This window comes from Ahaetulla prasina, chromosome 4, assembly GCF_028640845.1.
Source record: "Ahaetulla prasina isolate Xishuangbanna chromosome 4, ASM2864084v1, whole genome shotgun sequence".
NCBI classification, from domain to species: Eukaryota; Metazoa; Chordata; class Lepidosauria; order Squamata; family Colubridae; genus Ahaetulla; species Ahaetulla prasina.
The window spans coordinates 89398808-89425914 of NC_080542.1; the positions used below are offsets into that span (position 1 = coordinate 89398808).

The 27107-nt window shown below is 37.1% G+C and overlaps 1 protein-coding gene across 4 annotated transcripts; it reads left to right on the top strand.

The window, feature by feature from the left end:
* Positions 1-101: 101 nt before the first annotated feature.
* MTURN (maturin, neural progenitor differentiation regulator homolog) lies at positions 102-26459 on the top strand. Of its 4 annotated transcripts, none has more exons than XM_058182807.1 (5): positions 102-171; positions 305-569; positions 11982-12104; positions 14320-14467; positions 22243-26459. In XM_058182807.1, the coding sequence occupies exons 2-4, from the start codon at positions 408-410 to the stop codon at positions 14425-14427; spliced, it is 393 nt and encodes a 130-aa protein (XP_058038790.1). In that variant the 5' UTR covers positions 102-171; positions 305-407; the 3' UTR covers positions 14428-14467; positions 22243-26459. The 4 variants fall into 4 exon arrangements, with proteins under 4 accessions (XP_058038790.1, XP_058038791.1, XP_058038788.1 ...); XM_058182808.1 differs by having other exon boundaries at positions 114-214; XM_058182805.1 differs by having other exon boundaries at positions 132-569.
* Positions 26460-27107: the final 648 nt, after the last annotated feature.

Genomic DNA, 27107 nt, shown 5'->3' on the forward strand with positions numbered 1-27107 from the left:
TAGGATCCGGCAAAATCCAGCTTTTACCCACACCCGTTAATTGACCCCCACACACAAAAGTTAGCGCAGCTGCCCTGAGCCTATATTAGGCGGCCGCTGAAGAGGAAAAGGCGGCGGCAGGAGGCGGGGAAAAGGCAGTGAGCGACAGAGCCAAGCAGCCCTCTACACTCCGTATGTAAACAATATATGGAAGTTATCAAGTAATCTTAAACCAGTAAGCAGCAACAATCACCCAGGGTGCAAAGGAGGCCCCTGGCCTGAAGCGCCCCCCCACCCCGTAACCCTTCCTTTTCCCTGCCTACAGAAGGGCCGACTGCCCGGTTTCCTAGCGGGCGAGCGGAGCAGAATCGGATACAGTCACACACCGAGGAAGGAGAGGCTGAAGGCAGCAGCCAGTACAGAAGAGGATGGATTTCCAGCAGCTGGCTGACGTTGCGGATAAATGGTGCTCCAACACCCCCTTCGAGCTTATTGCCACGGAGGAGACCGAGAGGAGGATGGATTTCTACGCAGACCCGGGCATTTCTTTTTATGTCTTGTGCCCGGAGAACGGATGCGAAGACAATTTTGTAAGTGGAGGAAGAGGAGGTGGGCGAGTGAATGGGTGAGCGAGCGAGCGGGAACCGTCGTTTTTTGGCCGAGGCAAAAGGCTGGAATGGGGAGGCTGTTCGCGGTTTTTGATTTAGTCCAAGTTTCATTCCTCCTTTCCCCGCTCCTTTGCGGAGATGGCGGAAAAGAAACGTTTTTCCCTTCCTTCCCCCACACCCATACCGGGTGGAAGGAAGATGGAAGAGCCTTACAAGAAGGACCGCCATCCTGTTTATTCTGGATCGTTTTCGGGAAGTCTAGCAAGGCATTATTCTACTCTCTCCCACCCCCCCACCCTCCCATCCCCAGAACATAGTGAAAATGTCACCTGCGTTTGGTCCTAGAAGGTTAAATGGTGAAATGTGTGTTTCGGTGTGGTATACATCATGGCCTATTGTGGCAGCTTAACAATAACCAGTTACTGTGATTTCTCCCACTCTCTCATCTCTTCAGCATGTGAAATACCTTTGCTTGTTTGCTAAGGACTGTTGCTTCTCTCAGAAGATATCCTAAATTCTGGTTAGCATTTGTCTCCCCTCAGGGCTGTGCTTGCGCTCTGGAACTTTCAGAGTACCAGAAGACCTCTGGGGTTATGGAGAGTATGTAACTGTATGTAATTTGAGCTTTGGAAGTAGAATCACATCTAGGTTATCTTGAGAACAAGGATTTCAGATACTGATTGAGTTCACCACAGTTTGGCTAAGGAACCCAAAGTTTATTCTGGTTTTCTAAACCTTGGCAGTTTGAAAATATGTGGACTTCCACTCCCAGAGTTCCTCAGCATGACTGAATGAGGAATTCTGGGAATTGAAGTCCACATATTGTCAAGTCAAGATTGAGAAACACTGCTTTATTTTGTTAATCAAGACCAGGTATTTTGTTACCCTGTTTCCATAACACTTTCAACTATGTGGTCTTGGTTTTGTACAACGGGCTGGGCCAAACTGTTTGGTTAGCTATTATTGGTTTAGTATGTCATAGAAGCATCAGTAGACAGTATGATTAGTTATCAAGAATACTGAATATTATCTGAAGAGCCAAGAGTTTCCCAGTGTTACTCAATACATGGATTTCACCTTTTGTAGTTATCTATAGCAACCTCCCTTTTCTATTTTCATCTGATGCCTAGCACATAACTCTGGTAATTTTAAGCTATTAAATAACAAAATAAGAGTTTTCTCCCCAAACAGGTTTTGTGATGGATGTAAACTGACTCATTTACTAATTGGTCAATGACTTCTACATGAATTCAAATACCCCACTTCAAATTCTGGTACTGTTTTCAACTGTCTGCTTTTGATAGGGAGCAAATCTGGGCTTTTCAAATTCAGCTCACCCTGTTTGATCAGTACTGGTAGGTCTTAAACTGATCCTTGGGGCAGAGAACTGGATCAGCCTGAAAAGCAGCTGATCAGTGATTATAGTGAGATTGTATAGTAGACCAAAAAAAGAAAAAACTCATTTTCCTATGCTCTCCATGGCACAATTCTCTCCATGCCAGTTTTCATATTACTTTTGAATGGGGTTTAATGGTGGTTAGGTCACGTTGAATATAGCTGCCCAAAATATTTGAGCAAGACCAGAGACATTTTGCCAGAAAGCTAAACCCCACAGTCTAGTCATCTATTAAAACTGACGTCCTGTTCCAGCTCCAGACTGCATTAAGAAGAGGATGGTAGATGTTCCCCCCACCCCCACACACAAACACATCAGTTGGTGACTTGGTGGAGTGGGAGAGAAACAAATAATGTATATACCCTCTCCACCTTCCAAGACTTTTTCTGAAGAACCACTGTGGGAGAATGCCTTTGATTTGCTGCCTTTAGTAATTTAAACAAGCAAATGGTTTTAGGATGGGACATACCTTTCTTAAGCAGATCTGCCTCTCTGTAGAACATGACACAGGCAGGAGATAGCTACTTTCTGCCAACAGCATGTCTTAGTTTGCCAAAGTAGCAAGTGTCTCACCTTTTCTCTTAATAATAATAGAGATAAAAAGCAAATCTAGTTTGGTTAACCATAAGGGGAAAAGGTTATTTTATCCATAACTGCTAATCTACTCATTAACTCAAATTCTCCAGTCAAATTAGAAAGTTAAAATATAAAACCCATATTCCAGCTAACTCAGGATCACAAAATAGCGTGCAAGCTTTGATCTCCCAGAACTATTCTTTAGGGAGGGGTAAAAAGAAAAGGGTTGCTATTCTGGTTATTAGTCTGCCTTTAATTTCATCTGCATGTTCCAGTTCAGAGGCTAAGTATAATCTTTATAATAAAAACCATTAAGGGTCTGAATTGGAAAATAGAAAAGTCCCAAAGGTGCTTTTTCAAAGCTTTTTGGATGAGAAGCTAAATGTTTTCTAGGAAAAAACCTAGAAAAGTCCAGTTGCCTTTTTGAAAAAGCACCTTTGGGATAACCAGGACCTGGACGATTGGCAATTTCCATAGTCATATAGACTTTGAAAACTGAACACCTAGAGATTGCTGCAAAAATAAATGTAATAGGAATCCACTGTGTGTCTTTTTTATACTTAATTTTTTCCTACTACCTTGAATGATAGAAGAACAGTCAGTTTTGAAGTGTGTTATAATATCAAGAGGGTTGCAAGTTCTTGGTATAAATCAATTTAGGCCGTCTGTTTTAGATGCAATCTCACAAATTCACTTTATGTTTTTTATTTATTTATGTATTTATGTATTTATTTATTTAGTTTGTCGATCATGTACTAGATAACAGGTATAAGTATAAACATGAACCTGAACAAGGAATGAGTACAAATAAATAGGGACAGTAGGACAGGGATGGTAGGCATGCTGGTGCGCTTATGCACGCCCCCTTTACGAACCTCTTAGGAATGGGGTGGGGTCCATGGTAGACAGTTTATGGTTGAAGCTGTGAGGGTTAGAGGATGTAACAACAGTCAGGTAGAGCATTCCAGGCGTTGACCACTCTGCTGCTGAAGTTGTATTTTCTGCAATTGAGTTTGGAGCGGTTTACTTTGAGTTTGTATCTATTGTTGCCCAGCTTAAGGTTGAAGCTGAAGTAGTCATCAAGTATTCCAGTACTTGAGAGGCCATCACAAAGGGGGGGTGTCAATTTATTTTCCTGAGCACCAGAGGGCAGGACAAGAAACAATGCATGTAAAATAATCAAGGAGAGAAGCAATCTCGAATTCACAAGAATCTTCTTTTCAGTGAAGACAATTAACCAGCTTTCCTTCAGATATTGCAGTTGCTTCATCACTGGACGTTTTTAAAAAGAGACTGATAGTCACTTGTCTGAAATAGATCCTATATCAGTAGATCCTGAAATGGTATAGGATAGCGGTTCTCAACCTGTGGGTTGCGACCCTGTTGGGGGTCGAATGACGATTTGCCAGGGGTCGCCTAAGACCATCGGAAATATGGAAAGTATACTTGTGAGTCGAAGAATCAGGCTCCAATGGTTGACTCCACAAGCCAGCTGCAGGCTCTTCAAATTGCTAGCCGAATTCGGCTTCAGGCGCGATGAATTAAAAAAGAGAGAAATCTTTGCTCTGATGTCTCCCTCTCAAGCCAGCTGCAATCAGTCCCAATCACTAGCCTAACCTGGCTTCAGGCGCGATAAACTTAATAGGGGAGGAGTCTCTGCTTTAATGCCTCCATCCTAAAGGCAATCGCAAGCAGTTCAGATCGCTAGCCAATACGGCTTCAGGTGCGATAAATTCAAAATTTTACGGTTGGGGTCGCCACATCATGGGGAATTGTATTAAAGGGGTCGCAGTACTATAAAGGTTGAGAACCACTGGTATAGGATCTCCTGCTTGACCCGGAAGAGCGGATGGGGCGCCAGCCGCCAAGGACTTGTACCAGGCTTAGGACTTCAGGCACCAATTCCTAGATGGACAGAAGGAGAAAGATGTGTCCCTGTGGAGGTCTTTAAAAAGAAAAAAAAAATTCTTCCGATTCACTAGTGGATCCAGAAATGAATTAAAATCTCTTTCCAACAACTCACATTTCATCAAATTGGAACCCCAAAGTACTGACAAAGGTGTTTTTTTTAAAAATCACTATTCTCCCCACTTATTGGATATAATTGCTAAAAAGTCTCCAAAGATTGTTCAGGAATTTTAGTCTTTATTGTAAAAAAAGATGATGTGAGCTATTGCCTTTTTAAAATATTTCTAATTTTAACTCTAGATAAATCAAATTTAAATTTTGTTGCATACCATTGCTTGCTTTTTGAAGTGCAACCATTGACATGGCAATAAAAAGGCCAAGTCTGGCCCTAAGATTAAAGGAAATTAAAGTTCTATTGAAACAAATGCAGATCAATAAAAAATGTAAAAAGGAAAACCTAATAGTTAAATACTCAACATTATTTTAAGAATTATGTAACAGGTAGGGGAAAATAATAATTAAATAATTTGACCTGGCTCTGACTTGTTGACCTTTAGTGCAATTTATGGCCTTGCAAATTAATTTAACATAGTGTTAAACTTCTTAAATTCTAAAAAGAGATTTATTAATATGTGGAATTGTGTGTTACATTGAAAAATACTGTGACAATATTCTCAATGATTTGGGGCTTTTGAAAGGTAATGGTGCAGAGCATATATAGAATTTAATATAGTGAGTGTCATAACATGATTTATCTAGTGAGTGCTGCTTAGTGAGCTTCCATTTGGAAATACGGAATAGTTAATGGAAATCACTCTATCTGAATTCTACAAAAGCTGAGGGTGTTATGCTTCTTTGGGGTAGCCTAATTCTTAAATAAAAATATCAGAATCTGGGAGAAGCAGTGAGTCAATCTTTGGGTTAGGAGGGGTAGAACTTGTTAGAGGCCTCAGTGGATCCAAAATTATGTATAGGATTTTTTATTTGTTTTGGGAAGGTTTGGTTGAGTGCAGTAGTACCTTCTTCAAAGGAGTTTGGCATGAAACTGCTCTGTTTAGTTAAGTATACAGTTTTGTTTTTAACTGGGGGGAAAATGAACCTTGCTTATTCTTTTTTAGCTGCTATGGTGGAAGCAAAAACAATTCTTCCCCTTTTTTTCTCTTTGTTAGCTAGCAACCTTATATATTTTACAGGGTGTGTACTATTACTTCAATAATACTCTTAATATTAAGCACCTAACTGTTTTTGGCTGTTCTTGAAAAATTCATGTTGGGTTGACCTTAACTGCTATCAGTATTTTGATAGGAAGCCTTGAGGAAATCTCAGGGCTGTAGAATTAGATAGGATAACCAGAAAACACTCTGGGCAAGAGCACAATGACCTTTTTACCTTCATTTAAGGAGAATTATTTAAATACTTTTTGTCTTGGTGCTGAATCACAGAGGAGGGGTTGTATACATTGATTTTATCTCTCCAAGGCTTTATTAAGGGCCGGAATAGCTCAGGCTGTAAGGAGCCTGTTATTAGAACACAGTAGCCTGTAATTACTGCAGGTTCAAGCCCGGCCCAAGGTTGACTCAGCCTTCCATCCTTTATAAGGTAGGTAAAATGAGGACCCAGATTGTTGGGGGGGGGGCAATAAGTTGACTTTGTAAATATACAAATAGAATGAGACTATTGCCTTATACACTGTAAGCCACCCTGAGTCTTCGGAGAAGGGCGGGATATAAATGTAAAAAATAAATAAATAAATAAATAAATTAACATTCACCTAATTCTGTGACTAGTTCTACACATATTTAACATAGTGCTATTTCAAGAATATACCATTAAATTTTTCATTCTTGCAGCATCTGCAAATATGTTAACCCTTGTACATTTATAACAGCGGTAGTCAACCTTTTTATACCTACTGCCCACTTTTGTATCTGTTAGTAGTAATGGTTCCACAGTAATGGTGATTTATAAAGTGTATCATCGTCTGGGCATGCCTCTCGCGCATCGTGGATTGGGTTGGGGGAAGCGCCGGCTACCAGCTCTGCTTGTCTGTTAACAGCTGGGTGGTGTGTGGGGAGATGTGCGAGCTATTGTGGAACGAGGCTCTTGTTTGCGGTCGCACTATAATGCCATTTAGTTTCACTTACATAATGTGAACTAAATTTATGCATGGGCAATACAAATAGTATATTTTCAGAAATTTAAATTGTCACAGGGAGTTTTATGAAAATCTAATGAAAATGTTTTTAAATAATGCCATGAAATTTTTTTAAAAAGTCAATTAAATTTTTTTAAAAAGGAAAGTGCTTCAGTATTGGACAAAACCCCTACTGCCCACCATGAAAGCTGGAATGCCCACTAGTGGGCGGTAGGGCCCAGGTTGACTACCACTGTTCTATATTTTGAAATCTAAGGTAAAATTCTGATCTATCCACCTCTCATCCCAGTATTCCACTCTTATCTCTTTCAACTTCATCTAGTCTGTCAATATCTCTAAATTTTTTATCTCTTTGTTCTTCTTTTTCTTCAATTTTTTGAAGTCTTTCCTCATATTTTTTCATCATTTCTTGTAGATTCTCATCTGTTTTTTCTGTTCTTTGCTCAATATTCTCTGTTCTCTGTTCAATATTCCCCACTTCTGTTCGTAATTTTTGAATTCCTTGCCAAATCATTTGTAGTATCACCTCCTTATCCCTCTCTCTTCCTTTCTCATTCACTGTTAGCTTACAGGTTTTCCTCCATCTCTTCGTAATCCATGATGCTTCTCTTTCTTTTTTCTGTTCCAGAACTTGAGTGCTGAGTTCCTGGTTTATTAAGGAACAAATATTCAACTGCGGCTTAAGTTAAGGATGAGATTCTGATTATTAACCACTGCAAAGCATAGCTTTTGATTTAGGAAAATATGGAACTTGTCCTATATCAGACTAAGATTTCCACTCGCATTACCCTTCTGTAGGAGGGGAAGGAAGGAATTCATGCTTTAGTTTCATTCAGTTTAGTTTGTGAACCTTTAAATAAATGTTCAAATATGCAATTTAGATGGCATGCAGAGGTGGTATTCAGCCGTTTTGCACCAGTTTCACCAGTAGTGAAAATTTTGAGCAGTTCGGAGAACTGACAAATCCCACCACTGGCTGGCTCTGCTTGCCGCTCACCCCAGCCTGCTTGCTCTGCCCGCCCGTTTGCCCCACCTAGTCACTTCTCATTTCGCCTCCCTAGCATAGCTGTTGCTTCTGTTTGTTTCTTCACTTGCATTGACCACATGGTCTCTGCAGGCCATCCAGCTTGCCTGCCTTTCCATGCGGTGCCCTGGCCCAACTGAGTGTTCCTAGTTGGCCTGGGTAAGCCTGTGAGTCGCGGTCTAAGCCACCTAGCTAGCTGTCTCCCACTGCCCCACGTGGCACTGCCAGCTTGCCTGCCTTCATCACGGCCTACAACACCGGCCATGTCACCCAGCTGATATCCGCACCTCGCCCGTTCTGCTCACTGTAGCTGCCTGTGAAAGTAAGGCGCTCAGCTGAACGGCTGCCTCAGGGTGAACATGGCGAGGCTCAGCCGTCTTTTGGGCCTGGCTTTTGCCAATCGCCATCCTTCTGCCTGCATGCTGCCTGCTCTCCCTTCACCTTGGGTCCGGGGACACATTAGTCTCCGGCTCTGGCCTTCCCAGGGCCACTTCCTGCATGCCACCCGTTTTCCCTACACATGCGTCGCCCCATTTCCTCTTCTTCAGAGGCCCTTCAATCTCCCTGCTTCCTTCCCCACGACTGCCTCTTTCTTCACCCCATGACCTTACCTTCCTCTTACAGCTGGTAGCAGAGGGAAGGCAAGCCAGGGCTGAGCTATTGCCATTCGGCTTCCCGCCAGCCCGCAAGTCATCCCCTCTTGTCGCGAGATGCCTGCATCCACCTCCTCCTTTTTTTGGTGCAAGAAGCCTCCAGCCGCCACTCTTTGCTGGCACAAGCAGCCTTAAGCAGCTGCTGCCAGCTCAGTTATATCTGGGAAAGAGTGGCGGGTGGGGGGTGCTTGCACTGGCAAAGAGGCAGCAGCTTCAGCCATTTTTGGCCATTTTCCGGGTTTGAAAAAGGCCCCAAAATGACCAAAAAATAGCTAATGGAAACACCCCATTTTCTGCTTCCATTCGGCTGCGCCATGCTGGATCGGCGAGCTGGAAGAGAGATTCTTTGTTGTGCTGGTGAGTACATACAATATGGACCGAGTGGGCTTGTTTTCTCCCCCCCCCAAACTCCTCATCGCAGTCCAGCATGGCAGAGATAGCCGAATGGAGGCGGAAAACGTAGCGTTTCCATTGGCCCTTTCCCCCCCCCCCGCCTCCTTTTGCCAGCATGCGCCAGGCAACCTCGGCAGGCAGTCACACTCTTTAGATGGGCTTTTATTTTGTCAGCCCAAGAGGGTGAGAGTGAAGGGGCTCAGAATGGTACCTAGAAATCACCCTGTCTCTGCAGCATCGGCCCTCTGCACCGCCCCACCTTGCTATGAGTGACGTTGAGTTGGCCATGTCCACTCAGTCACATGACCACCAAGCCATGCCCGCAGAACCGGTAAAAATTTTTTGGAATCCAATCTCTGATGGCATGGTAGTATAATTTATGTTCTTGTTTATATCTGGGAATCCAGAAGATTTACTCTTAACCCTTTAAAATTCTACGTGTTATTGTTTTTCTTCTTCTTTCAAGTGTAGATTAATTACTATTTTTCCTTTTCAGCTTCCTACACAACTATTAACGGAATCTTTTCCAATGTGAATTTTTATTCATTCATCCGTCGATGGGCTTTATGAAGCATAAAAAGATAATCCCTGTCTGAGGATCTTACAATCTAAAATTCAATAGACTGGGGAAAATAAACAGAGAAAGGAAAGGGCAATGAAATATTAAACAACAACAAAAAGCAATCATGCCTTTATTTTATTTGAACATACTTAGTTCTGCTGTTTTTCTTGATGTAGATGAGCAATCAGTGATTATTTTATTGAACAGATTTTATTCTACTCACTCCTAATGGTTCTAGACACTTTATAAACATAATGAAAACAGTAAAATTTTATCTACCAATATGCCCAGAATAAAAAGAAAGTCTGCTTAAAATATTTAAGTTCCATCGTGAACTGGATGACAAATGCATAATATCGTAGAGGTTCTATCACAGCAAAACAATGAAACAGGATGTAATAGAATAACCTTGCAATTTTTATCGTTCCTTCTGCTCTATTTTTATACAAATCATTATCAGTTGGGATATAATGTTTATTGCATACAGACTTTTTGCCAAGCTAGACTACTGACCAATCCAACCAAAATGCTCCATTTGCTGTCATCTGGAAGATCTCTTGAATGTTGAAATTGCAAAAAAACAAATCTTGTTTTTTTGAAGCGGTGCCAGGTGTTGAGAAAGCTTGGCCTCCCTCAAGATGCATGTTAATAAGTCCTCCTTTGATGTTCCAGGCATTAAGTGATATAGAGTGTCTGAACTTTTATTAGATTGATAGAGAATGCAGCAGGGGTGAAATTCACTTACCTTCCCTACTGGTTTGCAAATGTGCGCGTGCTGCGTATGCACTCACTTTGCTTGCATGCACCATTATCCGTGCATGTACAAAGCCTTCTGCGCATGCGCAGAGGCTGAAAATTGTTGCAAAAAAAGGACATCATGACATCCACATGGATGGGTGGGGCTTTGTGCAGTCGACCCTACCGGATCGCGCGATCCAGATAGAACCGGCTGAATATCTGGAATGCAGATATACTGAGAGGCACTATTGGTACTTGCTCTCTAGCTCTAGGATTCAGTGGTTCCTATAGTCTGCTAAAGCTTGGTTTGATCATCTTCTGTCAGATTTATTTCTTTGGATGATCATTTAACAGTGATAAACAAGATTTCTCATACTAGAGCATCTTAAAATCTGAGCTGTTATTTGATGTATACATAGAATGGATTGATACAAGATCTGAAAACGATTTTCTTAAAGAAAAAGAAAAATTTCTTATATTTTCTTAGTGTTTAGAAACATAATGTGCAAAAATTCCTAGCCAACATATCCAATCATCCAACATATTTGAAGTTCCTAGTTTAGGAAAGGATGATCTTTTTGAAAATACTTAATCCACAATTTGATCAAAGAGGTTCGTTTTTTTAACTTGGACTAAGATTTTAAAAATCTGTGTCTTTAAGATCTGCCTTCATTGGTGCCCATTAAATTTACTGCCATGCCTGGCATTTTAGATTTTTTTAAAAATGAGAAGTTGAACAATTGCAAGTTCAAACTATGATTGTGGAGCTTTCCTAAAAAAATAATAATATGGCAATTATAGTCCAATGTTTGAAGTGTGAGTTATTGCTAAAAAAATGACAAAAGTGAATGGCAATTAGAGTGTTATGATAAGTGGAATAGTAAATAATCTTCTGGTGCTTAGTAAATAATCTTCTAAATTAGTAAATAATCTTCTAAATTGGTGCTTTGTAACTAATATTGGCCCAAAATCAGTTTGTTGTGAATAGACAAAATCTCTTAGCAGGTCGCTGGCATAAGAGGGTTTATGGACCCTTTTTTCTCCCTCTACCTTGCTCTACCTGCAAGTGTAATCTAATTAACTATTCCCGTTAAGTTGATTTGCACTTTTTGCTTAATGGAGACTAAACGGAAAGGCAAGGAAAAATATCAAACTGTTACAGCTTGTTCACCCAAGACAGGCATTCAGCTGCTAAGAACAGAAGAAGCATCAGCAGGTTCAAGAAGCTCTGGAGTTTGGCTGAGCATCCTTGATAGTTGCTTGACAATGCCATTGTTGTGCATTGAACCTGCTCATTTTCTGTCCATCTGCTATGTTATGGGCAAGGAGCTTGCATGTTGCATAGGTGAAAAGTATAAATTTTCTTGTCACATAATAGCGGACGTGTACAGATATATCTTTTTGGTATTTCCTGTGTCTATATGGCAGATGTTATTCATGGAAAAGGTAGGACTTAAATATAACTATAATACAGTAATAGTAAACTAGAGAAGGTTGGATTTGGGGGTGGGGACAGGTGAAATTCAGCAGGTTTTGACGGGTTCTGGAGAACCAGTAGTGGAAATTATGAGTAGTTTGGAGAACCAACAAATACCACCTCTGGCTGGCCCCAGAGTGAGGAGGGAATGGGGATTTTGCACTATCCTTCCCCTGCCTCGTCCACCAAACAATGCCCACCAAGTCACACCATGTCCACAGAACCAGTAGTAAAAAATTTTGAATTCCATTACTGGGTGGGGATTCAGAGTGCCGGGTATTAAGTTCTTCTTTCTTGATAATCTCTGTAGATCAGATTAGAACCTATTGTCTTCCAGATATTGCTGAACAACAGCTTCCAGCATCCCTTACAATTGGCCATGCTGACTAGAGTTGCTGGGACCTATAGTTCAGGGAACATCAGAATATCATCTTTCTCTTTCAGAGTTTCCAGTAATATTTGTATGTTGGCATTTTTCATTTCTGGTTGGTTACCCTTACCTTGTCTTTCAGCATGTTTGGAGTGAAAGTGAGGACTGCTTACCTTTTCTGCAGCTGGCTCAGGACTACATTTCTTCTTGTGGTAAAAAGACACTACATGAAATTCTGGAAAAAGTCTTCAAATCATTTAGACCTGTAAGTGCACATTTTCTTTTCCAATGGTTTGGATCCAATACACTAGGTGAATATATGTTTCTTCTAATGTCTCATAAGCTGTCTGGCAAAACACAAAGAAATGTTTATTTTCATCAGCCTCATTTATTTTCTCCATCTCCGATCTTCCATTTTACAGACTTTCTCTGGGACAGAGACGGATCCCCAGCCATATGAGAAATTATGTGAGGCTTGATATTTAAATGTTGGGTCTGAAGAACTATAGGGAGAATGTCTATATTGATTTCTATGGTGGAACTCTTTTCTACTACTTTTTATGGAATTTCATAACGTAGATGTATTGACTTTCACAAGAAGGAATAGATGATCAAGCACTTTTTTCCTCATAAACTGGAAAAAATGTGTATCCTGTTAAAAAAGTTTACTTCAAGTGCCTGATCTTTTCCACACTTCTAAAAACACTCAAAATAGATAATAAAACAATATGCTATCTGTTTGTGGCTTATTTATTCCAAAACTAATAAAACCCTCTTCAGATACAAATAACATAGAAGGTAAGCATTCTTATAATTCCTCAGATGATTCTTTCTGTGTTAGTAGATTGGTGTGAGATAGACAAATGCAGGAAAATAAACTTTGGTCCTGAATGTATAACTTTTAGATACAATTTTATGATTCAGAATCCTGTAAATTATTGAATGTAGGACTTAAGCAATACTTCAAAGACTTGTCAATATAGACATAATTATTTATAAGCATATTTAACTTGAAAGTGTTTTTTTATGTAAATAAAAGCATCAGTTTCATTCAAAAAGAATAAGAAATATTGGGATGCATAATCTGCTATCGTTCATACAAAAGAAGCCAAGATTGAAAAATGAACAACGCTAATTTGTATTGTTCATTTTTTAGTCATGGCTTCTTTTTGTACATGAATGAATTCAGATACATTTTAGGTACATTACTAATATATACTTTCTGCGGTTTTCAATTTTAATACTTAAACACACACATTTTCTGTGGATTTTCATGGAAAACTTAAAAATTCAAGTAGGATACATTTGAACCTATCAGCAGAACAATAGATTAACTTTTTGTTCCTCAGCTCAAAATATATGTAGCAGTCTTATATAGAATTAGAGTATTAGACGAATATAGTTTTAATTTGATAATTTCAATGGTTTTTCAGGGATGTTTATTGTAAGGGATATTTCCATCTGGAGGTTTTCTGATGCTGTCATTGAAAAGCATTTGTGCATCTCTTCAGTCTCTTCAGTTGAATTTTAATTTAAAAATATAGAATCAAAAAGGTTACAGTGCTGGGCTTATTTTTTTATAAGTATACTATTAAACATATATTCCACCTTTTTTCTTACATTACAAGCAAATTCCAATGTTTATAATTTGAATAATCTGAAAGCCAATTACACATCTTTCATTTGGAAATGCTCGTATTTCTCTTAATACCTAAGCCCCTTCAGATTTATCAATAATTGAGCAGCAATAGGTTTATAAGTCTGTTGCATTTTTTCATATGAAGATTTTTAAAATGTCCTTGAATGTACAAATTAAGAACAAATAAGACTTAAGTTTGCAGCCTTAAGTATTTTACTTAGAATGTCTGAATGTCTGAGAACTAGAACTGGCTGCAGCTTCTGAATAAGAAATATTTTAAAATACTTTGTAAAAGGTGAAATTCTGACATTGAGTGAGATGAAGCACGGTGATAAAATTGTGCTCTAACTAGTCACTTATCAAATTATTTGTTTTCTTGCAAACATCTGTCATTATGTCACCTTTGCTTTCTTTCCCAGCTAGCTTTTTCTGAAATGGATGATACAGAGTTAGATTTTTAGAAGCCTTGATTCACTAATCGATATTAAAAATTTGCGAGCAAGTTCATGGTTTTGTCTGATGCTTTTCTGCCACTTGTGACTTAGTCAATGCTATGTTGTCTTTCATCTTTCTATTCAAAAGACATCAAAAACTGGTCAAAATACTTTTCATTTTCATTGTATTGAAAGCTAGATTCAGAGAGAGAATTTGTCTGGAAATGCCTTTAAATAGAATCTAGTTTTGTTTCTTATATATGAAAAGTATTACACCAGTGCCACTTACTTGACATACCTTTTCATTTTAGATATTTTTTTCAGGTTTGTTCTGGAATATAATTATATTTCTCATGTCTTTATTTCATTGTAAACTTACAGTTGATTTCTTCCTTCTTTACAAATAGCTATTGGGGCTTCCAGATGTAGATGATGCATTTGAAGAATATCATGCAGATGTGGAAGAAGATGAGGCCGAAGCTGATCCCCAGCAGATGGGTGTCAGTCAGCAGTAATGTTCAGAGGAATTAATATATATATATATTATCTTACCAGGTGGGGTCTTATGCTTCTGCATTGGCATTTTTAATTAGCACATCATACTGGAAAACCTGACACCCAAACCCAAAGTTTAATAATAAAGCAGCAATATTATTTTTGAAAGTCTGTGATGAGCTTTGCTAAGATGTGATGTGAATTAACTCCTGGTTCAGTTAAGATTTATGATGTTGTCTTGGTAGCATTCTGCCATTGTTAACTTATTTCTTTTTCTCACACAGACTTGTCTTTTTTTGTTGTTGATATTATTATCATTTTTGTTTATATAGAAGAAGGATTAACATTTCACTGATCTGAATGTGATTTGAATGTTGAACTGGTTGGTGTGTTAAATACTTGCAGGCCCTTACTGAGGACCATCCATGCAGAGAATAAATGCAATCAGCACTTTTGGTTCCCCCTCTCTCACTGTGTGTCTCTCTCACTTTTGTTTTTAAAGAAATATTACAGATTAAGGGTCATGTTTCAAATGGATAGCATGCCATCAAATAATGCATTCCCAAGTCTCCCTAACTTTAGTTGGAAATATTTAAACAGGTATTTATTTTTATTAAAATCTTTAATTGAGACACAATCTTCAGTTCCAAAACTGTGTGTGTCCTCCAGGTCATCTTTTCCCCCCCATCTCGTTCAGCCTACAGTGATCATGATGGCTGAAAAATGAAAGTGGTTTCCCAGATACCTTCCTAATAGGCTCTTCTTAAATTCTGCAGGGCTTGGCTCACCACCATCAACAAAGTTGCCCATGTTACCAGTTCCTAAAAGCCTTGGGAGAAGCCATATACACCTTTATCCATCTTTTGCAAACTTCTTCCTTTCCTTCCTATATTTTGGTTTAACACTGATATAGTATTATAACTCGGGCCATGTTTCCTCGTGATTGGCTTCTAAATTATTTGCAACCTTTGTTAAAATGTCATACTCATAATTAGTAACAGTCCAGGTACAACATTTACATCAGTTACACCTTCCAGTGTGCTGGTTGCAATTCCAATAATTGTCCGATTATCATGGACTCTGGCTGGAAAATACTGAAAGTTGCAATAACACTAATGCAGTGCATATACTAATGAAGGCTGCACTGATTATAGTTGGGACTAACACATGGATGGAGACGAGTATTAGTGTAGGTAGGGAACAGGTGTTATATCCAATGTCTAATCATATTTACTTATTTTGGCCAGAATATTCAATAGATAATCAATGACAATTATTGCAGAAAGATCCCTATAGATTAATTCTTCACAAATAATACTTAAATATTGTGCAGGCTTTTGTTAAAATAAGAATTTTCTGAATTTTTAAATTTAAAGACAAGGGGTAAAGCAGAATTGACATTATCAATCTGTTTTACATACTTTTGTTATCAAATACACACACAAATCTTGCTTTAACAAAAAACACAAGTAAGTTAAAAATACAGACTTACTCCTTATCTTCTATATTAATACAAGAAGTGGTGGTGAGTGAAAACTATCCTTTGTGATTGCTTTGCACAAGGAAACTATTACTGATTTGCCTTTTAGTAAATATTAGGGCCGAAGAAATCTTAGTATAGAACTTTTCAGTATTTAATGTCAGGAGCAGACAGCAGACTTCCTGGGAATCTTTATATTAGAGCAATGTCATCAACTTGCCTTTTGATAAATGGGTGTTTTGTGACCAAACATTGTGATTTTATGGGAGATTCACAGTGTGTTTTCCAAATTCCAGATGTATCTATTGGCCCCTAAAGGTTGCTGGATTATCCATCCCAGATCCAGCCATTTCCTAAAGAGGAAAGAGTCTATAAATTAACTGCAGGTCTGGGAGTCCTCTACTGAACTGATGTGGAACCCCATGTGGTGTATAACCAATGAAAACTTTAATGAATAATAGTGTAATTGGCAATGTTCCATATACTGCATCACTTCCTTGCGTTGCATTTAGAAGCAGCTCTTCTACTTGTCTCTATCTTTCCCGAATTTACTCACTCTTACCTAGCTAATTGAATGAGCCATCCTTCAGTGTTTAAATGGTGGTTGTCCACTGCTTCTTGGTTGGCTCCTTTCACCTTGTAAGATATAAAAGGGGCTTCCCTCTTCTGGAGGGCAGCATAAATCTTTGGCTTAGGCAGCTCCAACTTTTTCATGTTTTGTAAGACTTGGGTTTGATTTCTATATTTCAGTTTGTATAAGTGATACCCCATGTCAGTGTTATGTTCATAATCCCAGTTTGTTCAAAGCTCTTGGAGATTTGATCTCAACATTTACAAAACTATTTTTAAAGTTATATTTCTAGCTTTCTGGGTAAATTAACTTACCAACAATTAAAAGCAGTTTTCCATATTAAAAAAAGGACAAAAATTTTTGATCAAAATTTTATCATGAATTCACCTCTATATCCAAATGTAACCCACAGCTGGGTTCCTAACTAAAATAAGCATAACTGTATATCTTAAGATTTTTCAAGAAGAAAAATAATATTCTTAAGTGCAGTTTAATTTTTACAAAACAAAGAGATCATATTTTAAATGTCTTTAATAAAGGAATATTTTTATAATTTCTAATGATTGATGTCATTGTCTCTGCCAAGACTATTTCCAAAGAAAGGTTTTTTTGAGGCAGTATTTTCTTCTGGAATTTGTGTCTGCTGAAGATTTAAAGATTATTATCATTATTCTCATCTTTTTATATATAATTCAAATCAGTGAATATTTGTAATACTCCTGTCTCCTGTTTTCTCCATAACAATCACCCTGTGAGGTTAATTGGGCTGAAAGAGAATGAAGGGCTGAAAATATCAAAATAAAACGTACCACACTGCTTTCTGCTCCTGTCTTCAACACTATCTATATTCCATGTCTGGTCTCTAAAACAACTTAGCATTATAAATCTACAGATGTATACAGGAAATAAGTCCTACTTAATGTAATAAGACTTACTTCTAAGTATGTAGACCTTGATCACAATGTATATAGACCTTCCATTATTAAATGCAACTCCCACATTCAGCTAAGAATAAAGTCTCAGATTATGTTAAGCAAGTTTTCATGTAGGGAACACTATTAAAATAGGAATCATCTATGTTACCTGCTTTTATAAAAAACATAAACTACTGTTCACGTTGGTTCACATGTTGCAGTAAGCTATGGTTTGTATAACCATGTTTATAAACAGTAACTTGGCTAAACCAAATTTAAGAGTATTGCAGTTCAGCATGATTTGTGAATCATGTCACTATCAAATTGTGTATGTTTGTGTACACACACATTTCAAACATTTAAAGAAGTTAACCAGTTCTTCTTACCCTTCGATCATTTATTATTTAACAATTCAAAATAATCAAAGTAGAGTTGAGCTTTCTAGATAATCCATTGTATTATTAACACATTCACATCTGTCTGAAACTTTGCAAATATAATACAGTAAATTTAAACTTCTGAAATAAAGTTTTGAATTTAAAGACATAGGTTCCATTTAACACTAGCAAGAAGGTACTAGAAGAAAAAGTAATGTGTAATTGTACTCAGGCTACGAAGTGACATAAGTTTACCTGCTAGCTGTTTTTTTAAGGACATAGAACTACAAATTAACTTTATTGACTGGTATCTGTGAATCCAATCCAGTTTATGTTCTGTATGCTTTTTAATTAGGCTACCTATGCAGTCAGGGCAAGTGTATCATTTGAATAAAGCCATTATGGAATAAGCTCTTATCGAGCTTGCTGCTTATCTGCTATATATTCTCAACATTCAGTTATATAGTACTATCAAATCTGGTCTATGAAAAACCAGATATCTATTAGATCATTGCTAAGGGAGCATCTGGATTTTTGCAGCCTAAATTTAGTGGCTTCACATATACATGACCAAAAATAGAATCAAGAGTGCAAAGATAAGGATGAAAAAGAGAGGTTTGATAATCGGGATGGATGCATCAAAAACTGGAAGCATTTTTGTTTGCTTCATTTTAATTTCTCAATAAATATATATTTACATTCATTTTAAGAATGGAAAAAAGTGACATACAGGTAGTCTTTGACTTACAAATATTATGCCCATTATGGTCATTAAGTCATGACAGTTCTAAAGCAGGTCACCCAAGTGACTCACCCAATTTTACAGCCTTTTTTGTTGCAGTTCTTATGCTAATCACCATGAATGTTAACCAAACCCATTGTTTACTATGGGGTGTTTTTGTCCAAAACTGAAAGTAAATGCTTTTGCAAAAATGTAAAGCACAGTTGTGTGATTTACATTTTTTGTGCGGTTATATGATTTGGGGGGGGGGGGGGGGGCTTGCTGCCAGAACTTAAGAACCAGGTCATAAGTAGCTTTTGGAGGGTTTGTCATAACTTTGGTCACTAAACAACCAGTCCTAAGTCAAAGACTGCCAATACAGTATTTGAAAATTCTGTTGCAAAATATGTTCAATCAATACTGAAAAATTTCCTGAGTTGTGATATTTTATCCATCATTGATGCCAATCGGTATTGCATAACAGCCTGAGCTGATCAGTAAATGAGCCGAGGATTTTTACAAAGTGGGAAGGAAAGGAGGTTTTTGAAGGAAAGATTTAAGAGTTTGCAGAAGGAAATTCTGACTAAGTACAAGTTCCAGCTTTCTGTAATCTAATTCTTATTGAAAGCCAGATCCTTCAAATTGAGCAGTGTTAAATACATAGAGGTTTTATATTTGGGCACTGCATTTATTGAAGAAAAGACTAAATAAAAGGAGCAGAAGAAAAAAATTTCAATTCTCTGTGTAGCAAATGTGAGCTAAGATGAATTTTTATTAATACCAAGCATGAGAGAATCCAATGACCTTTCCCTATACTGATTTTGAGTTTTCTCAATATCTCAAAGTTTTTTAGTTAGATATCAATTAAAAGTATTTTTCTTATCCCACTGCCCTTTAATGTTGCATTACAATTCTTATACAGAAGTAATGTATTGTAAGTAAACTAGCTAATTGTGAGAAATGATTAGTATAGGAACATGGAACATCCTAACCCCCAGGGTGAGATCTGCCCCCACCCTTCTTTGGCCTGGGAACCCAATGGGGAAATTCCACATTGCAGGTGGCTGCTGGATTGATAGCATGCCCTACTTGCTCTGTATTTCCTGCTTCACTCCCGTCTACCTTTTCATAGTATTGCATTTTCATTTGTTTAATTTATTGTTTCATTATTTTGCTACTGTTATGTTTACACTTCTGTTCATTTCTGTTTTTACTGTTGTAAGCTGCCTAGAGTAGCCTCATGATGAGATAGTCAGCAAATAAATTTAACAAGTAAATAAAATATCTGTAGGTCCTGAGAAACTTAATATGATAATAACACATCCCTTCTCTCTGCTGTTACAGAAACATGAAAAAGTATATGTATCTCCTTTTCTGAAATTTATATATATATTCTGTGTCAGTGTAGTGATTGCATTCACACAGCTTTTTAGTTCTGGCTCTTGGATTCTTTTAATGTTGCTTTATTGTACATTGTTTATTAGAATATCGAACTATGCTCTTTAGCCAAAAAGCTTCCAAAGCAATTTCATATGCAGACAGCAATTCAATAGGTACATAAGGATAATTGGTAGGCAATCTGAAAGATTCATGACCAAGGAAAAGGAATGCAGAGGGAGAAGAAAACCTTTGATTCAGTTACCCTACTGAACAAGATGTCTGTCTGTCTGCTTGTCTACTTGGATTTGAACTACATTTTATTCTCTGCTTGGGTTGGCCTGTTCTTTGCTAGCTTAGTCTTCTTTGATTTTTCTCTTCTCTTGCTTCCTGTTATTGAGGCAGAACTTAATTTACTTTCCCACTTCCTTTTGCTTTCTCCCATCGGGGGAGGGAGGAGTCATCAAAGGGAGCTAATACTGCTCATGTTGCTTCTTCACTAATGCTTAATAAGACTCATCAGAAGCCCTTTTTCAGAAATAGGATTTATTTGGCAGTTATTGAGAAGCCATTTATAGTGGTACTGTGTCTCTTTGTTTTGATTAATGATTCATCCAAGAAAGAAATTTAGATGTCCTTGGGCAATGCTGGCTCAGAAGATCCAATTCTCTGCCAAACTACATTTTCACGCTAGTTACAGGTAGTCCTCAACCTATGACTGTAAAGGAGCCTGAGCTAGGTCCATAAAGGAGGCAGACAAGCAGCAGAAAGCTCTGTTTACCCAAAAACCTCTCAGCAGAGGGAAAGAGTTCAACTAGATTAGGGCTGAGTGTTACATTCCATTGCTAGAGAGGCTTTCAAACAAGCCTCAGTGCTTGGCCAATTAAGCCATGCTTGTGGGCTGGCCCTCTGCCCCAAACAGTTGGCCATCGTAAGATTGCAAATATCACCAGGCTCTTGCTAGGCTTTGTGAAAACTCAGGAGGAGCTCTCCAAAACATTTTCTTTGCTTAACCTCTTCTTCCTTCAAAAACCCACATTTCTTCAATAAAGAAAACATCAAAAAGAGAGGGGGGAGGGGGGAAGAAACAGACTTGTTTCCCTAATTAGTGCTGGAACTAAACTCTCCCCTTCTGCCCTCCAATCTTGATCTTTTTTAACCATTTTATTTACTAAATTTACTGCATGCCTAGAAAAAGAGTGTCAAAATCAGTTACTTACCATGATGAATAACTGCCAAGCTGAAGAGCAGAGAAAAGGAAGGATATAAGCAAAGAAAATCTTTTTTGCATCTTGCTTGCATTGAGAAGCTGAAGAAAAAGTTCAGCTCAAAATGTTCTGCCGGGTAGAGTACAATCTGCACAACATATAGCAGCAGCAGCAGAAGCTGGGGCCTTTTTATGTAGCTTTATATAGCTGTCATAACTTTGAATGACTGCTAAGTGTCTGATTGTATCCTAAGTATTACCTGTATACATGTGCAAAACCTGTAATGCAAGTTCAAACAACTTCCGTTTGAACTTCTCTATTATGTGATGTAGATTTCTCTGTGTAGCAGTTCTTACAGAACTATTTTCCTGTGACTTCCATTCTTCCCTTCCCATAATCCCTTCAGCAGAGCCAGGAGGGACAAAGGGGAGGATACTGATCTGTAATTTCCATTCTGATGTCTTATTTGGTAATCTTATTTGATGTTTTAATGTAGAAATCCTTTGTAAAGAATGTAGAATAGTTGTGATTAGACATTTTCATAGTAATTATGATTAATTTTGTATTCTTTCAAAAGATGCAAATATTTCCACGCCAAAAATTTCTTCTTCCCTATCAGTTCTCACTCTTAAATTGAAAGAAACTTTTCTTTTGAAATTTCTTTCAAAGGAAAATTAGATTTTGACAGAAGTCTCATATTTGGAATGTAATGTTCTTAGATTTACTTCATTGTAAGATGGCCAAAGAGTAAATATCCTCTCTTTCATTGTCCAATAATATCTTTATTGGTCTGCAGCCTCCCTGCCTTTCCATGCCGTTAGTTAAGTTCATGAGAAAACTCCATTGAGCTTCTTTCAGATTGGAAAATGTGGACATCCAGGGTTATTTCAGGATTATGGAAAGGTGTGTGAGAGAAAAGAAGCATCTTTCAACAACAAGCAAATTCATTTAAAAGAAATTCAAAAGTAAATGCCAAGCACCCTGCAAATAAAGTAAAAAAAGGTAGTTTTTTTCTCAGGGGGAAAAATTCTAAAGCTATAAAACAGATTTGAGTGTAGCCTTTTTGTTAGAAAAGTTATGGGAAATAGTCATTAGCCTGAAATTCGTTGGATTTGAAAATATCATTGAGAAGGCACCAAAAGAAATAGCATAATAAGATTATTGACCGGAGAGTTTTTTCTTTTCAGGTTTCCCTTTCTATCAGGCTATTTGACAATGAATAGCGGTATTGCTGCACTTCAAAGACCTCAGTTTTCAAATTTGACTTAACGTTTGTTTTGTTCTGATTGACTTTACATTTTATTTGTAATACATGTATTGATCCAAGTACAAAGACATGGAAAAAGAAAAGCACCTCTATCACAAGAATGAATGAACAACTCTCAACTATTGTCCAGGCTGGTGGAGGATTGCTGGAATTGTCCTTCAACAAATAAGTGCATTAAAGTTACAAAGTGCAATAAAACCTTTTGAATATTTATGCACAAGAAGGTGCTCTTTATATATCTGAATTCTCTATGTTTTAACAAGATGGCTTACAATACAGAGATTAGTTACCTCACTGTAACTAGATACATCCTTGATTAACTAGAATCCAAAATACATTACATTTCAAGTTCATAACGTTAAGGAAGGGAGGCAGGTTTTCATCATTTTGTTGGCATCTTTATGTTTTAGGAATTGTAGTTCTGCAACATTTGGAGGGCTACAGATTCCTTTTTTAAAAAAGAATTCTTTTTAAGAGGAATCCTTTAGTGTGATGATGATGATGTTGATGATGATGATTTAGAGATTGCAAACCTGTCAAATGTATTGCAAAAGAAAGAAAGATATTGGTTAACCTGCTTAAAATTAGTGGTCATTCAATGAAATCTTATTCATGTTGCCTTCTCCTAAATGCCTGGGCATAAAATAAAAACTGTAGCTCAGCATCACTATCTTGCAATTAAAAAGTTATCATTTTTTTCATGATGAAGTCTTTTTTTTCTACTTCTACTGAAGAATGTATGCTATGAATAATATTTTGCCCACAGAAAACTATCTACGCTTTCACTTTCTTTAAAGGAAATGACTAAAGGGGAAAGGTTGAGGGTGATAGCTTAATAAGAAAAAAGCAACCCATGACCAAGCCTATTTCATTGTAGTTTTAAGTGTCTGGACAAACCCGTTGTTTTGTTAACAGTATAAGTTCGAGTAGCTATATTATGTTTTCTCAACTTTTTGGGATTTGTAATTTGATAACAAATAACAAATTCATTCAATAAAATAAGATGGATGGGGATAATAGATGGATGATATGTGTTGCATACTGTAAAGCTGCATTTACTCTGTTATCTTGACACAGAGCAAGAAAATAGTTCCATCAGAACTGAAGAGTTGCAATGTCATTAATTAGGCAATTCCAAGCTAAATGAAGCCACAGGAAAAGACAGTATACATTAACGTAGACCTGTGCAAATTTGAAATTTGAAATAGAAACAGATGCTTCAGTTAGAATAAAGGTTGTTTTGTTTTCCTACCCAAAGACTTGCAGCAAGTCTTTCATGAGCAAAAACTAGCAACATTTCTTGTCAACCTCTAGGGGCCAGTGCAGCCTAGATTTTCACCGCACTTCCAATTTTTGCTGTTCTATTTTCTTAACAATGTAACTTTTGCTTGTATCTTTGATAGAAAATTAGCACTGTCATTGTCAATTGTAAACCACATCACACCTCCAATAGATTCTGAAAAGGACTCCCTAGTAAAGGAAAAACAATTGTTTACAAAGTCCTACCTTGTTAAGTGAGCAGAGACATTTACATAGACTAATTGAAAAGAAGATATGATTTATCTTGTCTTTGTCCAAGTACTAAATATTAGAATCTCTAACTCCTGATCAAACTCCATTTGAATTGGAAGAAGCAGAAACTCAGTTTTGAAGGTTGGAGAGACCCATGATGTCTTTCAGTCGAGAGAAAATGGGATTAAATGGTGAGGATCTTAATTAATTTAAATAAAGCAGGGAAAGAAATAGCTTAGGGCATGAAGCAGAACAAAAGGGTAGAAATTAAGTGCTGGCTTGAGGGGTGCAAACCTGGAAATTCTGTGCAGCCTCAAGTTGTACACCCCCACTACCCCATTTCTTCATGGGTGAAGATTTAAGTTTAAATTACACCTAACAAAAAGTCTATAGTTCTTAATTCATTTATTTTGTAATCTTTTTAATATCTGAAACAAGACATAATGTGTTAGTGTAATTTACACTATAAACAATGCTATTTCTTTCCACTTGCAGATGAAAAGAAAATATGTTCCTATGCCCACCTGTGTTTATCAAGCAGTCATGGGGATTAACTAGTTGTTGGTCATTAATTGGAATGAGAACCATTAATAATGTGGCATTTATTATAAAAAGAAAACTTACAAATAGATTATTTAAAGCCATCATATTGTTTGCCAAAAGGCTTAAGGGGCCTTTAGCCTTTTAGCAAATAATCCTAGATTTTAAGAAGATAGAATAAGCGAGGTCATTCATACATTTGAGTGTCCAATTCATTAAATGTTATGGAAAATATATAACAGCAAGAATAACGTGCCAGATATGAGATCCCCTAGTAGACATAGGGAGCTCCAATTTGAGGATTAAGTGAACCAGAGGAATTAGAGATGGTCCAGGAAAAATTTGTGACATAAGTATTGGTTTACCCTGATGTACACCAGCAGTGGCATTGAAATTAGATGGGGGCCATCCATTGATTTGCATAAGGGTAACAAAAACAATTTCACATCATAGAGGACAAGCTCTCATGGCAAGACAATGCCTCCACGAAAAATTCAACAGTACTGAATAAGCAAATTCATGTTCAAACTATTCTCACAATTTTTACCTGATCAACAACTGTTGAATTACATAAATTACCATACATTATTGAGACATTATTTAAAGATGATTATTATTATATAATTAAATATTTTAGAGAGTATAAAGAGCACTTACACAAGCTTCAGTTGGCTAATTAATACAGATTTCTTAAAGATGGAAAAGGAATATTTATTTACATCTCTCACATCCCATTTCCCTGAAACAAGCTTTCACAAAACAGTTTTGTTTTTGACAATGCCATCAGCCTGTTCATTGGAAGGTATAAAGGATTACCAATTATACACCACTTATGTATTTGTGTTAATTCACAGGTGAAAGATCTGATCCACTGCAAATTATATCAGGAACCCATAGTAGATTTATTATACCTTTATTATGCCATAGTAGATTAATTATGCTTTTGTTAACCCAGCTTAATCAGTCTGGCATAGGAGAAAAAATCTATTTCAGGCTGACGTATATAAACATGTACATTAAAAAAAACAAAAACCACCAAGCTGTGTTGTCTGAAATGGCCATAAAAAAGACAATGAATGCCAATTTTGACAGTACTATTAATTGTAGGGGTTATACGAATTAAACTGATAAAGATTGTTGTAATTTTATATGAATTTTGCTAAAAACTATGGTTGCAAATAAATGTATTAAATGTAACTAGTTGTCAGTTGTATTTTTGTAAGTTAATATTTTTAAACTTTCATTTTTGTAGAAAAAGGATAAAATACATTTGAAAAAAATCTAAAAAGCTAAATCTCTAGCTATTCTTAAATTGGGGCACCAAAAGTAGGGATTGCAGTTTTGTCTCTTGCTATCTATTACAATGGAACAGCTGTAAAAGTATTTGTAAAAATGGTAACACAAAGAAGATCTAGGAAAAATGCTTCAGTTTATCTTATCTTTAATTTAATTTGGACTTTGTATTTGAGAGAGATTCCTAAGTTTATGCTAAAATCAAAAGTGGAAGCATTACATTTTGAGGAAATACTAAAGAAATTCCTCTTAACAATAGATAATTATTTTTTGGCTTAACAATGTTGTTTGCTAAGAAGCTAAAAAAAACATTTTTTCTCCTGCACATCTTGAAAAAGATATAAGAGAAAAAGCTTCATGATTATTTCAATAATTTCAATAATCAGACTCACAATCTTGGTGCCCTCCTTATATGCTGTTTCTAAGTTTAAAAATGGGATTTATTTAATGAACAACTAGAAAGAAAGCTTTATTACCATGTTTATTGGATTCAATTGTGTAAAGTTCTTGTAAAACCATGTGAAAAGACAGCTGCAAGAGCACAACTGTTCAGAGTTGTGTTTCTGACAAGAAGGTCATAGTGAGAGGCCAGAACAAAACAAAAGACAGAAGACAAATGATGAGAGGATGTGCCAATGTTACACTGTACACTGCAACAACCATCTTTCCCTGCTGTGACATACAGGTTTTGCCAATTACACCATGTGTAGTTTGTTTCACAGCTGTGAAAAATGATCATCAGATTTGTTTTTCACTGATCTGTATTTGCCTCGCTAATATGTGTATCACTGCCAGAGTCTTATACAGAGCGTTATATGTCTATTTGTTTGAGTAAAATAAAACACACAATCCCAAGCAATGAAATCTTCATCCACCTTCCAATTCCTTTTTGGTTTTATAATGAAATGAGTGATAAAATGATATATACTATTTACTGTATGCATTGACTTCTTTACTTATTTATATTGTGTGATTCTTAAATAATAACCAGGTAAATTTGGTTCAGGAAGAGAAACTTGATGTAGCTGTTATTCCAGAACAGCTAATGGGATTTAGCATCCTTACTTCTATCTAGCAAACTCTACTATAGACTGATGGAACAGCTGTTACCTGGTGAAGCGTCAGCCTAAACCAGAGAGCAATCACAATCAGATGTCTGCTTCCCAATAGACCAGACAGGAAACAAACAAGATGAATTAATTCTACTTTATTGTAAGGCTACATTAATAGAATCTTGCAGGCTGAATGCACAATTCTCCTACTGCTTCTTTTTATTACCTGATAAGTTAGGGCAGATCCTTTCAGAGTTTTTTCTCTGCCTGTTACTCAGTTGTGGGTTCCTGTTTCTTTTATCTGATCATTTCTCAGGCAGCATCTCTTTCCCCTCCTAACCCTCCTCTAAGGACATCCCGCATGGCAAAGGGAGAGCAGACAGTGGTT